The sequence below is a fragment of the Pholcus phalangioides genome, unplaced genomic scaffold, assembly GCF_987345545.1.
Source record: "Pholcus phalangioides strain wild (caught in Gottingen) unplaced genomic scaffold, Ppha-v1.0 ptg000008l_1, whole genome shotgun sequence".
In the NCBI taxonomy this organism is placed as follows: Eukaryota; Metazoa; Arthropoda; class Arachnida; order Araneae; family Pholcidae; genus Pholcus; species Pholcus phalangioides.
In genome coordinates, this window is record NW_028301601.1 from 22,953,290 (window position 1) to 22,966,996 (window position 13,707).

The 13,707-nt window shown below is 36.5% G+C and overlaps 1 protein-coding gene across 1 annotated transcript; it reads left to right on the plus strand.

The window, feature by feature from the left end:
• Nucleotides 1-5,910: 5,910 nt before the first annotated feature.
• Nucleotides 5,911-6,807, plus strand: LOC149084022 (large ribosomal subunit protein mL64-like). The gene has a single exon (XM_089234367.1). The coding sequence runs from the start codon at nucleotides 5,950-5,952 to the stop codon at nucleotides 6,706-6,708; it is 759 nt and encodes a 252-aa protein (XP_089090493.1). The 5' UTR covers nucleotides 5,911-5,949; the 3' UTR covers nucleotides 6,709-6,807.
• The last annotated feature ends 6,900 nt before the right edge of the window (nucleotides 6,808-13,707 follow it).

Genomic DNA, 13,707 nt, shown 5'->3' on the forward strand with positions numbered 1-13,707 from the left:
TAAAGCCGTGTAAACGGCCCTTATCGTCTGCATACATTGTATCGTACTTGGCAACTAAAAATTAAGTTACCAACTAAAGCGCTTGCGTCGTGTAAACGGGCCTTTACTACAATTAAATTATCAAATGTGTGAATATGTGAAATATATATATATATATATAAAGGTATTTCCTTTCGAAATTTTAATTTTTTTCAAATATTTTTTGCATCAATTTTTTTAATAATCGCGGGGGGGGGGGCGGTAAGGAGACATAGTGGGGCTCATGTCCCCCTCCCTCCCCTCCCGCGTACGAATTTAATCCCAATATGCGTTGGGGGGGGGGAAGTGATGACGAAAATTTGCTGACAAGGGAGGAGGCGTCCGAGTTTTGCTAACAAAGGGTGGGGGGAGGGGGTCAAAAATGGCTAAAAATCTGCTGACTTATTACTTGAACGGCCCCTGATTGTGACGACATGCATCTCACATATTTACCATGTTCAAGCGTTTTTGTTTCGTAAAATCAATTTAAATCCACTGCGATTTGCAGTAATGTATTTCCCACCATTAGCGATTTTTAAAGGTATACGGATGGGTAAGTCCATTCGTATGGATTAAAGCTTTTTGATTCTTACATCCGAAAGTTTTGTGGCTGATACTCTTCCAGTTACCACTGGAGTACGCAAGTGGTGGAGGGGAGGCCTTCAGGCGAGATTATGATGTTTTCAATCTGTGAAAACCGAAAAAAAAATCTTATTGATTTTTTATTGAATACTTTAATTTTCAAAATTTTAAATTTATAGCAATAGCATATCATTGTGCTTAGAGATCGTTCGTTGTCAATGTAGACTGACTAAAATGTTACATAGTAACTGAACTACTATTGTCCTGCCCCCCCCCAAAGGTGGGGCTGACAGGGCTCCAGCCCTGGGACTCAGAATGATTCTGATCACTTTTTGTTTTTTCAAGGTATGCAGAATTCACTATAGAGGGGCCCTTAAAAAGTTTGATAATTGGGGCATGGCTATTTTCCGAGTACATAACTGTAGATTAGAGGCTCCCAAAAGTTTTGTTCCATTGCCCCCAATTACTTCAGAATGTTTTTTAATCATCGCCTCGCCCCCCCCCCCCGAACTCAAGCCAACCCATAGGATTTCATGTTATACTCCTAGCTTCTACTACACTTGGACCTTTCTATCGTCCCCCCCCCCCCCCAGGGGGTTGATATTGCCCACTTTCGGAAAAACGCTGCTCTAGATAGATCTGCTTATCAGTAAACTTCTGTGACAAAAACTTCTTTTTTACCATAGTTTATATTTGGAAGGGGGGGGGGAAGAAAGGCTACAGTCAATATGGGACGGTTTTATTACCAAAGTAAGTGACAATAAATAGTCCTCCAAATAACCTATATTAAAAAATATTCTACAAGTTCCCACTAATGAGATGAGCAGTGGCAGTTTCTGAGGGGAAAATTTTTTTGGTTCTTCATAATCGATGATTTTCCTGTGTTAACACAGTGTTTGGTTTTCGTTCTGAAGATTTGATTCTTATAAGCGGTTGATTCTTATAACCAGTGATTCTTATAAGCGGTGGTTACTGTATTTCCACAATAGATGTCAACTTGGCTAACGTTTGACATCATTTTTGGCGTTAATGAGCATTGTCCAGTATTTTCATATACTTTCTAAGCATGTATGGTCAGGGGGCATATATGTCATTTTTGAATCCCTGTTGCCATCTAAGAAATATTTGATTTGATCAAACTATATATCATATGTAGTTAGTTTGATACTTCTTATTCGGCAGCAACAGTTTCAATGTAACATAAATACTGTTACAGGACCGGTCAAATACGGGTGAAATGGTCACGATATTTATGGAAGTCATCTGCTAGCAATAAAAGCTGTTTCTTCTAATCTGGTTGCATGTTTCCAAGTTTAACATATTTTTGATTTTTTTTCTCCTCAAAAAATTTCAAAATTATAAACTAAAAAAAAAAAAAAAATCATGCTTTTCTTTGTTGTAAAAACGGGAATAGAGCAGTTTCGTTGAAATGTGCCCACTGAGCTATAGTCCACCGATCACGAGAAGAACACTGGCTACGTCACGTTACGTCACGTCGGACGATTCTATTATTTACTTTTAGGTAAAGCAATCAGCCCATCGAGAATAGCGCATTAGCAACGGCGCTTTCCCGTTTGGCGTCTTTTGCGCTATTTTGGCCTCCTAGAAATTTCACTAAAAGCGCCACGGCAGTGCTCTCGATAACATCGTCATCGCAGTGTTTTTGTTGCGTAAACACCGGCTGTTCGACAATGTCGTCTTGAGGCATTGTCGCATTAGATTCACAAAAATAAGATCTAGTTGAAATTTTCCAGAATTTACGTGGTAGGGCCTCAGAAAAATCACTTGGCCCGGGAAAGCCCGTGATGCTCTTAAGACGGCCCGGCTGCTCGAGCACTTACGGCACATTATTTTAATACAAAAAATCTATTTTTATTCCGCAGAAGGGATCGAAAACTCCAGCCTTTTTTTAATAATCAGCTCCATGCATAAAGCTGAAGCTGAACACTGCTCGTATAAAACATTTTCGACCATGGCCCCCAGATGGATGGGCTACTACACCGCACACCAACTCCGATCATATATCGCCATACGGCAATTCCCAACCAGTGGAGTTCAGTGGGAAATGAAGGCTCCATCCATCGGTGGTCGCCCTAGGCACCGTAGGTAAAGAACTTGCTTCGAATGTCCTATGCCCGGATTCGAACCCATGGACCGTGATGGTAACCTTCATAGTGGCAGACGAGCTGAAGACGAAGGATGGGCTGACAAAATCCAGCCTATAGGAGAATTCTTATAATTTTCTTTTTTTTTTTCCACGCTGTAAATTCAGAATGGACGGCCGGTGAGAGATCCCAGCCAGGATCCCTGCTGCAGCATGAGAGGACCATTCTTCCGATGCCCTTAAGCATGGCCCCCTCATCTTGCAGCCGGGCTCTCAGATTGGGATCTTCGACGGGTCACTCTAAAATGAATTTATAGTTGTAAAAAATGATTAGAATCATCCAGGGCCCCAGGGCTGGATCCCTGTCAGCCCTGCCGTTGGGGGGGGGGGGGGGGATATGCCCTTAAGGTGGCTACAGACGTAACTGCAAACTTGACAAGCAGGCATGCTCAATCTTTTTATTTGTTACTACTGCATTTGTCACCTATTTAAAAAGCCCATATGAGTAGCTTCTGTGGAGAAAGTAAAAAAGGAAAAAAGACGATGATATGGCTATAAAAGAAGGTAAACAGATGAAGAATGGCTAATTGCTAGCAGGTGGCATTCTCTTGTTGCGGTATGGAAATTAAACCGAAGAAAATGTCATATAATTTACAGTAGTAATAAATTATTATTATTATATTAATAATACTCCTTTTGTATTAAATTATTAATTTAAAGTAATTTTACTCCCTTCATTACTAAATGATCACTACTCCCTTCGAATTTTTTTCTGTATCAAATGTTTTAGATAAAAATATTAAATTTAATAAAAATTCAAATTTTTTAAATTAAAAAATTTAATTTACTTAAAAAATTTATAACAATTTTCGAGTACATCTTTTAACAAACGCCAACACAAAGCGCAGCTCACTCAAGCGTGAAGACTGACAGAGTTCACTGAAGCGTGAAGAATACCCCGCATAACACAGAGAGAACCGAACCAAGACGGCCTTTACTGGCTTACTGGCAACCCGGGAAAATTTTTATCCCTTCCCCGCGCCGAAATGGACCCTGTCCAGAGGAGGGGGGGGGGGGGGTTCGCGTAAGTAACTCTTCTCGTCATCTGAGCACTATATAAGTAAAGTTTACTTATAGCTAAGGTGACCATACGTCCCGTATTTCCCGGGACAGTCCCGGTATTTTCTGTTTTTTTGGCCGTCCCGACTTTTTGGCAAAAGTGTCCCGGTTTTTCCCGTATTTTACACGAAGCCTACTTGAATTTTTATTCTTTATTGATGTCAAAGATTGACATTATTTTTCAACTCATAAATTATTTTACGATAATTGCAACTATATATGAGAATATTAATCTCCCACATTTGTCTTGAACGTTTGTTTTTCGTGGAATACATTTAATCTACGGCAATTTGCAGCGATGCATCGTTTCCCGCCATTGTGATTTTTCCGTAATTTCAACAATATTGGCAACTTTGTTTGGTTTTGGCGTTGTTTTTGGCAATAATTGGCGGTGTCCCGTATTTTGAATCCCAATGTCCCGTATTTCTCTCGAAAAAATATGGTCAGCCTACTTATAGGTCAGTGAATGTGCCTCGAATCTTTAGACTCGGTCCAAACATAGGAAGACCATCTGACAGGAAAAAATCGTTAATGACATACAAAAGAAATTAAATACGATAAGAAGAGGCACCGGTGCTGCGGTGCTAGCCGTTACAAAAACAACCTTATCCTCATTCCTGAATGAATGAGCATGACAAGTTCCTCATGAGATGGTATTACTCATTGCATACATATACACTAACGATAAAATAAAAGTACGATGGAATGATATTGTGACCGACGAGATAACTTGTCAAAAAGGATGCGTGTTGTCACCTCTGCTTTTCATCCTTATAATGTCTGACCTGGAAAAGCTTCTACTAAGATCAGGTTGTGGTTTCAAATTCGATGATTTCACCAATAACGACCCGAGACCTATCAGGATGCCAGCTCTGCTTTGTGCCGATGATATTGTGCTCATTGCCGACAATGCTGAGGAGATGCAGCGGATGCTGGACGTAACATATACATTTGCCGAAACACAGGGGTTGCAGTTTTCCGCAGGCAAATGTAAAATTATGCATCTGGTGAGTACTGAAAATCTCGCTCCCAGATCCAATGAAACAACCTTCCACCTTGGTGACATCACTGTAGATCCCTGCAATGAATACAAATATCTTGGAGCTAAGATCAGTGCTGGCCCGGGAATATGGAAGACCCACAACCGGGATCTGACCACAAAAGCCTTAAAATTCCAGGGGCTCATCAAAAGTAGAGCACTCTACTCCTACAACAGATATGAGGTTGCCAGACTCTTATGGAAGGCCGTGGCGGTACCATCTCTTTCTTGTGAAGATGCACTTCTGCTCTTGAACCAAACAACCAGAAGGGCTCTGGAAGCTGCTCAGACATCAGTTTGTAGATTCGCCCTCAGAGAGACCTCACTCGCAGCAACGTGCGCAATTCAGGGTGAAGTTGGTATCTCCACCCTTGACGCAAGGGAACCAAGATCAAAACTATCATACGTCGCCCGACTTAGGTCACTGGATGATCGTAGAGTGGTGAAAAAACTCTTCATCTACTCTTTCTATTGCCTCCAAAGTACATCCTGGTGGCGTAGGACCAACTTCCTCGGTAAAAAGTATCTTAACACGCCAGTACTACAAAGCATCCAGCGACCACGTCGAGCAATTAAAACATCGATTCGCAAGAAGGCCCACGAATTGTGGAGGCAAGAAGTACTAAAGAAATCATCATTGAACTACTATTGCAGGAAGTCAGCCTATTCCTGGGAGAGCGCGTATGATGGATCTCTTCCATCAACACTCTTCTTCAAAGCTCGGACTCGCTCACTGGAGACAAACCACCGTCTTGCTAAGTTCACTGTGAACATGGTCGCTACATGCCCTCTCTGCAGGATGAACGAGGAAACCATAGAACACATCCTATTACACTGTCCTGAATTATCACGCTGCCAAATGTACCTACACGAGCCTCCAGATGTAGATGCACGTGTTGCTTTTAGACTCGGTCTAAACAGAAGAAGACCATCTGACAAGGAAAAAATCGTGAATGACACGAACGCACTGCTAATGCAGTGGCATAGCAAAAGAAATTAACTACGATGAGAAGAGGCACCGGTGTTGCGGTGCTAGCCGTTACAAAGGCATCCTTACCCTTATGAAATTGTAAATAAACTGAGTAACATGGTGATGGCTGGTTTGATTGATAAAATTATTACGTCTCGCTTAAAGCAGATCCGCTGTGGTCATTTGATTAGAAGAACTCGTGTCTGCTCATCCACAGCGGTCAAGGAGACAGGAACGGACAATGCCGTGGAGGCCGAAATCGACGATGATGAAATCGAGAGGAAGAGAAATAAAAATCGCTTACCCGAGAGAATCTACCGAGTATTCGTACAGAAAGAGAGCGAAACGCCGTCCTTCAAATACCACTTTTCAAAGAAAGAGCTCTCGAAATTCTACGGCCGCTACGGTAAAGATTCGGGAGTCAATCCCGGTTTGATGTGGCCCACGAAAGATGAGCTCGCGGACATCGTCGATCACGACAAGATGTTTCATCCGCCTCTAGAGGAATTGCTGGCGGACGTTAGGGCGAAGAGGGCCGAGGAAGAACGAGAGAGAAGGGAGTACGAGGAAGAAGTGGACGGCAACATGGCCAAGCTCGACCAGTGGACGAAAGAGTTCAACGACAAGATCGCCAAGAAACAGAGGGCAGCCAAAGAAGCCCAAGAGAGAAGGCAGCTGCTCATCGAGGAGATCAGCGATTACCTCGGCTACGAAGTCGACTATAAGGACCCGAGATTCAAGGAGGCCGTCGAGCAGAGAGAGAAAGAGAAGAAGAAAGTCAAGAGGAAGCAGAAGCAAGAGGAGGACTATCAGAAAATGCTGCAGAGATTGACGGAGATAGCTGAGAAACCATTGGAAGAAGACGAAGAAAAATGAAGAATGTAATTGCATTTGTTTTCCAAGTATTCATTGAAACAGTGTTAGACTGAAATCCTTCGAAGAAAAATTAAAATTAAACATGTGTTGAAAACAAAATGTATGTTGATGTGTTGCCGTTGTAGCATTTTCAAATATATAAAACAGATAGCATCGTACCAGCAGAACACAAAATAAGCACAAATGACAGCACTCTGACAACAAAAATGCGTTAGGGTCCATACATGGAAAAAAAAACCATTCGGGCACAAATCGATTCGCAAGAGAATGTGGTTGAGGTATCTACAGTCAAGTTGTTAAAGAGCTTCAATTTGAAAAAGCCAGACCTTTACTTAGGCAAAAAATTTAAGCATGCTCCATTTTCACTTTAAAACAGGGAAGGTAGATGGCAGCACCATTACAACACTTGGAAGAACCAACTAAGAAGGGAAAATGTATTTCTGTATCTTAGAAAAGCCTATTCCCAGTGGTCCAGTTTGAACTCAAAAGCCATTTGTTTGTGATCCACAGCACTGTAAAAATAATGTGAAAACCTGTTTGCGCGTGCACACACACCCACAAGCGGTTACGCTCAATAATATATATAAGCCTTAAGAAATAATAGTTATACAATATTACATGGCAGGGCTGGAACTAAGGGGGAGGGTGACGATGGCAATAATCCAGGGTTAGTTCCAGAAGAAACCCCGTATGAATTCACAGACTTTTACAGTGAAGCGGGTAGCAAAATTACATTTGCTTCCCCCTAAAAATATCCTAGTTACACCCTGCTATAGGGTCATTCTTCAGAACACACAGTTATAACGACAATTCTATTACAATTACTGTTATGAAAGTCCTGTTTTCAAATGAGGGCACTGTCCTCATCCGTTTTCATTGGAATGATGATGGGTGGGTTGTTATGAGCTAAACTATTTATTGCCTTTTTTATTAATTTTCCAAAGCAAAGATTATCATAGTTAGGTGATTTTTACGCTTTTATATTGCCTTACTGTTCTGCACCTTAAAGATTGCAGAAATTTTAAAAACATACTAGAAGGATTGTGTCACAAATGGTTTGGCTCGAAGGACCGATTGGTAATGAAAATATAATCCTTGTTCAGACAAGTTATCTTCTTTTTGGCCTTTTTTATATATACAGGGTGCATAGCTAATGGGTACGGCATTTTACTGGCAAACTGATGATCCTAGGGGTATACTTCCAATTAGAAAAAATTTCCAAATAACATGTAGTACTCAGATATGCCATTCATGTTTAAATGAGTTGTATATTTATTAAAATAAACAAATTAACTTTTTATACAGCCCCTTGTGTGCCCCAAAACTCAATTAGAAAATTTCCCTCTCTTCTAATGCTGCCAACAAAAAAAATTCCACGTTTCTAAGTGCAATATTCACTGAGATATTCAAATTTGAAAAACGGAGGGGAAAAAAAACAGTCAAATGTAGGTAAAACGGTTGTTCTATATTTAGAACTGTTTTTTCAAATTTCTTCCATTTTTTGAACTCGAATATCTCTGTAAATATTGCACTTAGAAACCAAATTTTTTTTGTTGGCAGCATCAGAAGAGACAGGGCAACTTTCTAATCTACTCTTTTTTTTTTTACGCTGAGATGGTATAAAAAGTTAATTCATTTTAATAACTATACTATACAATTCCTTGAAACATGAATGACATATCTGAGTACTACGTACTACATGTTATTGTGGAACTTTTTCTAATTGGAAGTATACCTCTAGAATAAACGATTTGCCAGTAAAATGTGATTCAGAAAAGATGGGAAAATCCCTCTCTTTAAGATGTACACACCAATACAAACAACTGTCATCAAAGAATACATGGCCTAACATGAAACGCAAATGCGCTAGCGTGTTTTGAAATGGACGCTTCGCAAATGTTAAATGGCATTCCTGTTGAAGTTTAATCATCCTGTATATACACTTTATTATTTATTCGGAAAAAAAACAACACAATCATAAAATAACCAAGGAGCTAAATTGCTCTTACTGCCTATCACAACTTTGAATAGGAAGAAAGAAAGAAAGAAAAAAAAAATTACATGCAAAAGGAAAGAATAAAAAAAATAATTTCAATAAAAACGTTAAAAAGTTCAATAAAAAATAATTTCTTTAATAAGTCAATAAAAACTATTTATCTATTATAGTAGACAGTATATCTCATGGTGGCTGGCAGGCATATGGTGAAAAAATTCTAATGTTGAGGAATAGGATGTGTTTAACTTTGTGTATGCCAATGTGTTAAGGAGAAAGTGGGGAGCAAAGATATAGAAGGAAGTTATGCAAGAAGTTGAAAAATATTTAAAAAAAACAAACTATATTACTTGATTGAAAACAGATTATAATTTCATTTTTTTTAACGTTAGAAATTGTGTTTTTAAGGAGTTGAATTGGAAGAGAGTTATAGAACTTACGAACAAGATAAGACAAGTGTTTTTGACCAATAGTTTTCTTGGTTCTAACGGACAAAATTAGTTCTTTTTCTTCTTGCAGATGAACGAAAGGTATTCTGAGATAGACTATGCTGGTTTTCATAAGTGTAAGTATTGATTTAAAGAAATAGAGGTAGCTCAGTGGAAGAAGATTCAGGGAATGAAAAAGATCATAGGAAGGTGAACTGTAATTGTGTGTTATCAACCTTATAATTTTTTTATGCAGAGTAATCAAGGGACTTAGATTTGTGATATAATCAATTCCCCAAGCGGTTAAGCCATAGAGTAGTTGCAAGTTAAAAAATGAGTAGTATAGTACCAAAAGAAAAGAAGAATTTACATAATATTTTCAGATTAAAGAATTTGTAGAATAAGTAGCAAAAAGTTTACTATATGAAGTTTTTGTACATGGGAATTGAATTTTAAGTTCGAATCTACGTGTATGCTAAAATATTTCATTGAATTTACTTGTTCCAGAATATTAATTATAGTCATTAACAGAACAGTTGGGATTATGAAAAATAAGATTAATATTAAGTTGATGATATTATGTAAAGAAAAATTCATGAGCTCTGTTTTTGAAACATTAACGATTAAATTGTTAGCTAAAAACTAACGACACACTTTTGATGGGTCTTGGTTTATCATGTTAGTCAATGTTTGATAGTCTTTAGCACTATAAATTACATCTGTATCATCAGCAAAAGTTACTATATTGATAAAAATTTCAAGGTTGCAGAGATCATTGATGAAAATAATAAATTAAGAAAATAATAAACAGGGGACTAAGAACAGAGCCCTGGGTAATGCCGTTGATAATTTTCATTATATTACCATGTTTACCTTGGCATTAAACGTATTGGCATCTGTTGCTATGATATGATTGTAGGAGTTCAAGAGGAACACCATTTAATACCACAAAAATTGAGGCTAACTAATTTTGGGTCACACTAAAACATCTATTTGTCACCAAACACGATAAATCCCAAATGTTTTCATATAACAATACTATGTTTTAATATATAATTTGTTTTAAATATATAGTCACCATTTTCAATGTTGTTACCAAAAGTGTTGATTGTATTATTTTTATGGTTAAATTCTCAAAACACTGATTACCGTAGTTAGCCGCTTTTCTACATTTTTATCATCTCGTCCATTCAGCTGTATTTGCTAGGGTTAATGAGGAAGGCAGTACGAAACAACAAAGATGGCAGAAATATTTGATTTTTGACATAACAAGTGTCAAAAACTGGTTTAAATCGTGAAAAATCTAATGCTTTTGGATAATGCTTTGAATAGGCATGATGAGAAACTTACCTTTTTGCATATTACTCTATTTTACATTTTATTTTTAAACACTAGTTTATTACAATAATTAAAACAAAATATTAAGTTATAAGTTGCAATTTTGAATTTTTCAACATATAGAGTCTAGAACAGATAATATGCAATTGTATGGTTCATTTTATCCAAACTACTGATTACCTGTGTTCAATTTATTGAGCGAAATAGAGCTGTCTATTCAAAATATGTGTGATGGGACATCAGGGTTTAGGTTTTCGACTTCAGAAACTAACTCAGTAAAACTAACTCTTAAAACAATCAAAAATTTATTGTCAATGTTGTTGAATTGTTTTTTCTAAACCTTGTTAAATATAATACTTATATAATACTTAATTTTATGAACATTAATGTTTTATATTTTGAAATTATAATTACTGAGTAAAACTAAAATACCTATTTTGATATTTTAAATTTTCTAATCTGCCCAAAACTATTCCATATTAAAAATTCTTGTGCTGTGTCTGTTAAAACACTAATTGAAGTCATTTATTCTCACCTAAAGATTTCTTAGCTCAGGTTGCATAAATCCAGAGTTTTAAAGAGTATTTTCAATCAAAGCAGAGCTGTCAGAACTTGATACCCAAAGCACCTTCAGATACAGCTTCACAATTGGGAAAACCATTGCATTATATAAATGCTAGTAAATATCATACCCAAACTTAGTCATTCTTAATTTTGAACTAAGAATAAGTTTTTAGAGTTTATCAAGAATCATATACAATCAGCGCTGCCAAATTAAAGGGTATTTTAGTCCTACAATTTAGTTTTTTTTTTGTTAAATATATATATTATAATGTTATGTAAAATAAGGGTATTGTTTAAAGCAGCAGTTCTCAACATTTTCTGACTTGCAGAGCCCTTTCCAGTGTATCATTTCTATGGCGGAGCCCTATTTAACTTGAGGAGTCCTTTTCAGTACATTATTTATATGGCATTACCCTTTAGGCCTCTTTTTTTGTTTGTTTATTAAATTTATTTTTGATTTATTTTATTATCTTCAAGTGGCTGCAGAGCACCGGTTGAGAACAGCTGGTTTAAAGTATCGGTGATTATCTAGATAATTTAATAACAAAAATGAACATTACATATAAAAGAACCTTTTTTTTAACTTTTATAAAAAGAGTACAGCAGATATTTATATCTGTACACATATATAAGCAGTTGAAGAAATTTTGAAAGCCTAAGAATCTTGAAGAATATTAAATTATTCAATAGTTTTTCCTTCAGCTTTTATGCCATGCTCTATTCAAATTGTATATTTTACTAGAAAAAATATATATATTGTCCAAAATAATTCTTGAGAGAGTAGAAAATTATTTTATGATCATATTAGGTATCTATTCTTTGTGTGACAGTCTTTTTAAACATCACATGCAACCAATGTGGTTTTTCAATGGGAATTTTTATATTGAAAAGCATTATTTGAGGTTTTGGACGTGATAGAAACTTACCAACACTAAAAGGATAGTTACATCACAGCTAGTTTGGCCTGATGGGAAAATTGGCGATGAAATGATAATCCATGTTCAGGGCAAATATCTTTTTTTTCTTGCTAATTTTCTGATCACACCAGACAGCTTAATAGTTCTGTATAGTTTCCATATTGCTATTTTGTTTCTATTGTTTTTTTTTTGTGTGTCAATTTCAATGTTTTTTTAAAGCTCTATTTTTTTTTTTTGCATTGCTGCCAAAGGTTGGTTTTTGTTCTTTTTATCCACCTCAAAAACGAAATCCAGTAAATTTTTCTCTCCATGAAAAAATATTTTTCTTTTTCTTCTTTTTCTCAAATAAGCATATCTGCCAATAAAACTCATCCTAAAAAAAAAGATGTAATTGACTGTTTTTGTTGATCCTGCAAGAAGGAAAGCCTTATTGTGTGTGAAATTCCATAACAGAGTGGGGGATGTGATTTGAAATGAGTGAAAACTCTCATTGATATGCTGAAGTTTGTATGGACAAAAGAAACTACCACAACACATTGATTGTCAATGAACTCCCTATATCAAAAACATTGTGTTCCTTTGAGTATTTGTCAAGACGTTGAGATTCTATGTGCAGAAAATATTCTTAGAGAGGCACTAGTGCAATCACTAAAATCAATTAAAGTAAATTTCAAAACAAAAATATAATTGTAGTAAAAGAATGGAAGTTAATCAGGTTTACAGTGGCGTAAAACCAGCACCCAACATAATGAGACAAAATTGCTCTATTCAATATTTCGAATAACCCTGTTAAACTTTCAGTCATTTACCACTATTATATTTTTTACTTAATGCAAAAAAGATGTAAATCTATTTTTTGCAAAATTTACTTTTCAACATTTCTCACTTCAGTCCATGCTTTTACATGTTGTATGCCAAAAGGACAAAGTTCCATTTAGGTAACACCACAGTTCCAGAGTCCATTGACATACTTTGTTAAGGAACTTTTAGTAAATGAATTCAATTTGGTGAATGAATGAACATTCAGGCACTTTTGGTGTTGCCATTTTTTGCACGGGGTTTGGGAAGGGGGAAAGAGATTCCCTTGTTTTTTTATTTTACTTATAAGGAAAGAGAAGTCTGTGTCTCTGCAAATATACTGGTTAATGCACTTACCTATATAGGGGTAGCAGAGACCAGCAAACTTTTCAGGTTCATCTTTTGGCCATTAATATCTAGAAAATCTATTTTCTTGATCAATTCTAATTATGTCACAATTCTTTCACACTCAATGGATTGCAAATCATATTCTATCAAGCATTGGAATGAGATATCTTTATATTCAAAAGAATGAGTGGGTTCTATTTATTTTGAAATGGGAAATTCCATTCCTCCCCCCCCCCTTCACATACAGGCTTTTGGCAACAAATTTGGATCACCAAATTTGATGCGTTGTCTGCAATAAAATTGATAACCTTGTTCGTACATTTTAGAAGGGGGAAAGAAAAATAAAATAAATAGACTAACTCCGATACCTTGAATATATGTTTAAGTTGAAGTTTACACTCGTCCTCAGAATTTTTTCTGTATTTTTGTGCTAAAAATGTCCTCCTTATCTTGAAATTTTCTCTTTTAAGTCGAAGTTTTCGGGAATGAAATTCAAAAAATAGCATTTAGCAATATAACTTAGCATTTGGCAATAGGAAAAACAGTACTGTACAGAGATAAAGATCACAGTACATTTCTCTTTCAACTTTACATGTATGTATATAGTAGAACG

Coding starts and splice junctions, on each gene's coding strand:
- LOC149084022 (XM_089234367.1), top strand. CDS start 5,950: ATGGTGATGGCTGGTTTGATTGATAAAATTATTACGTCTCGCTTAAAG.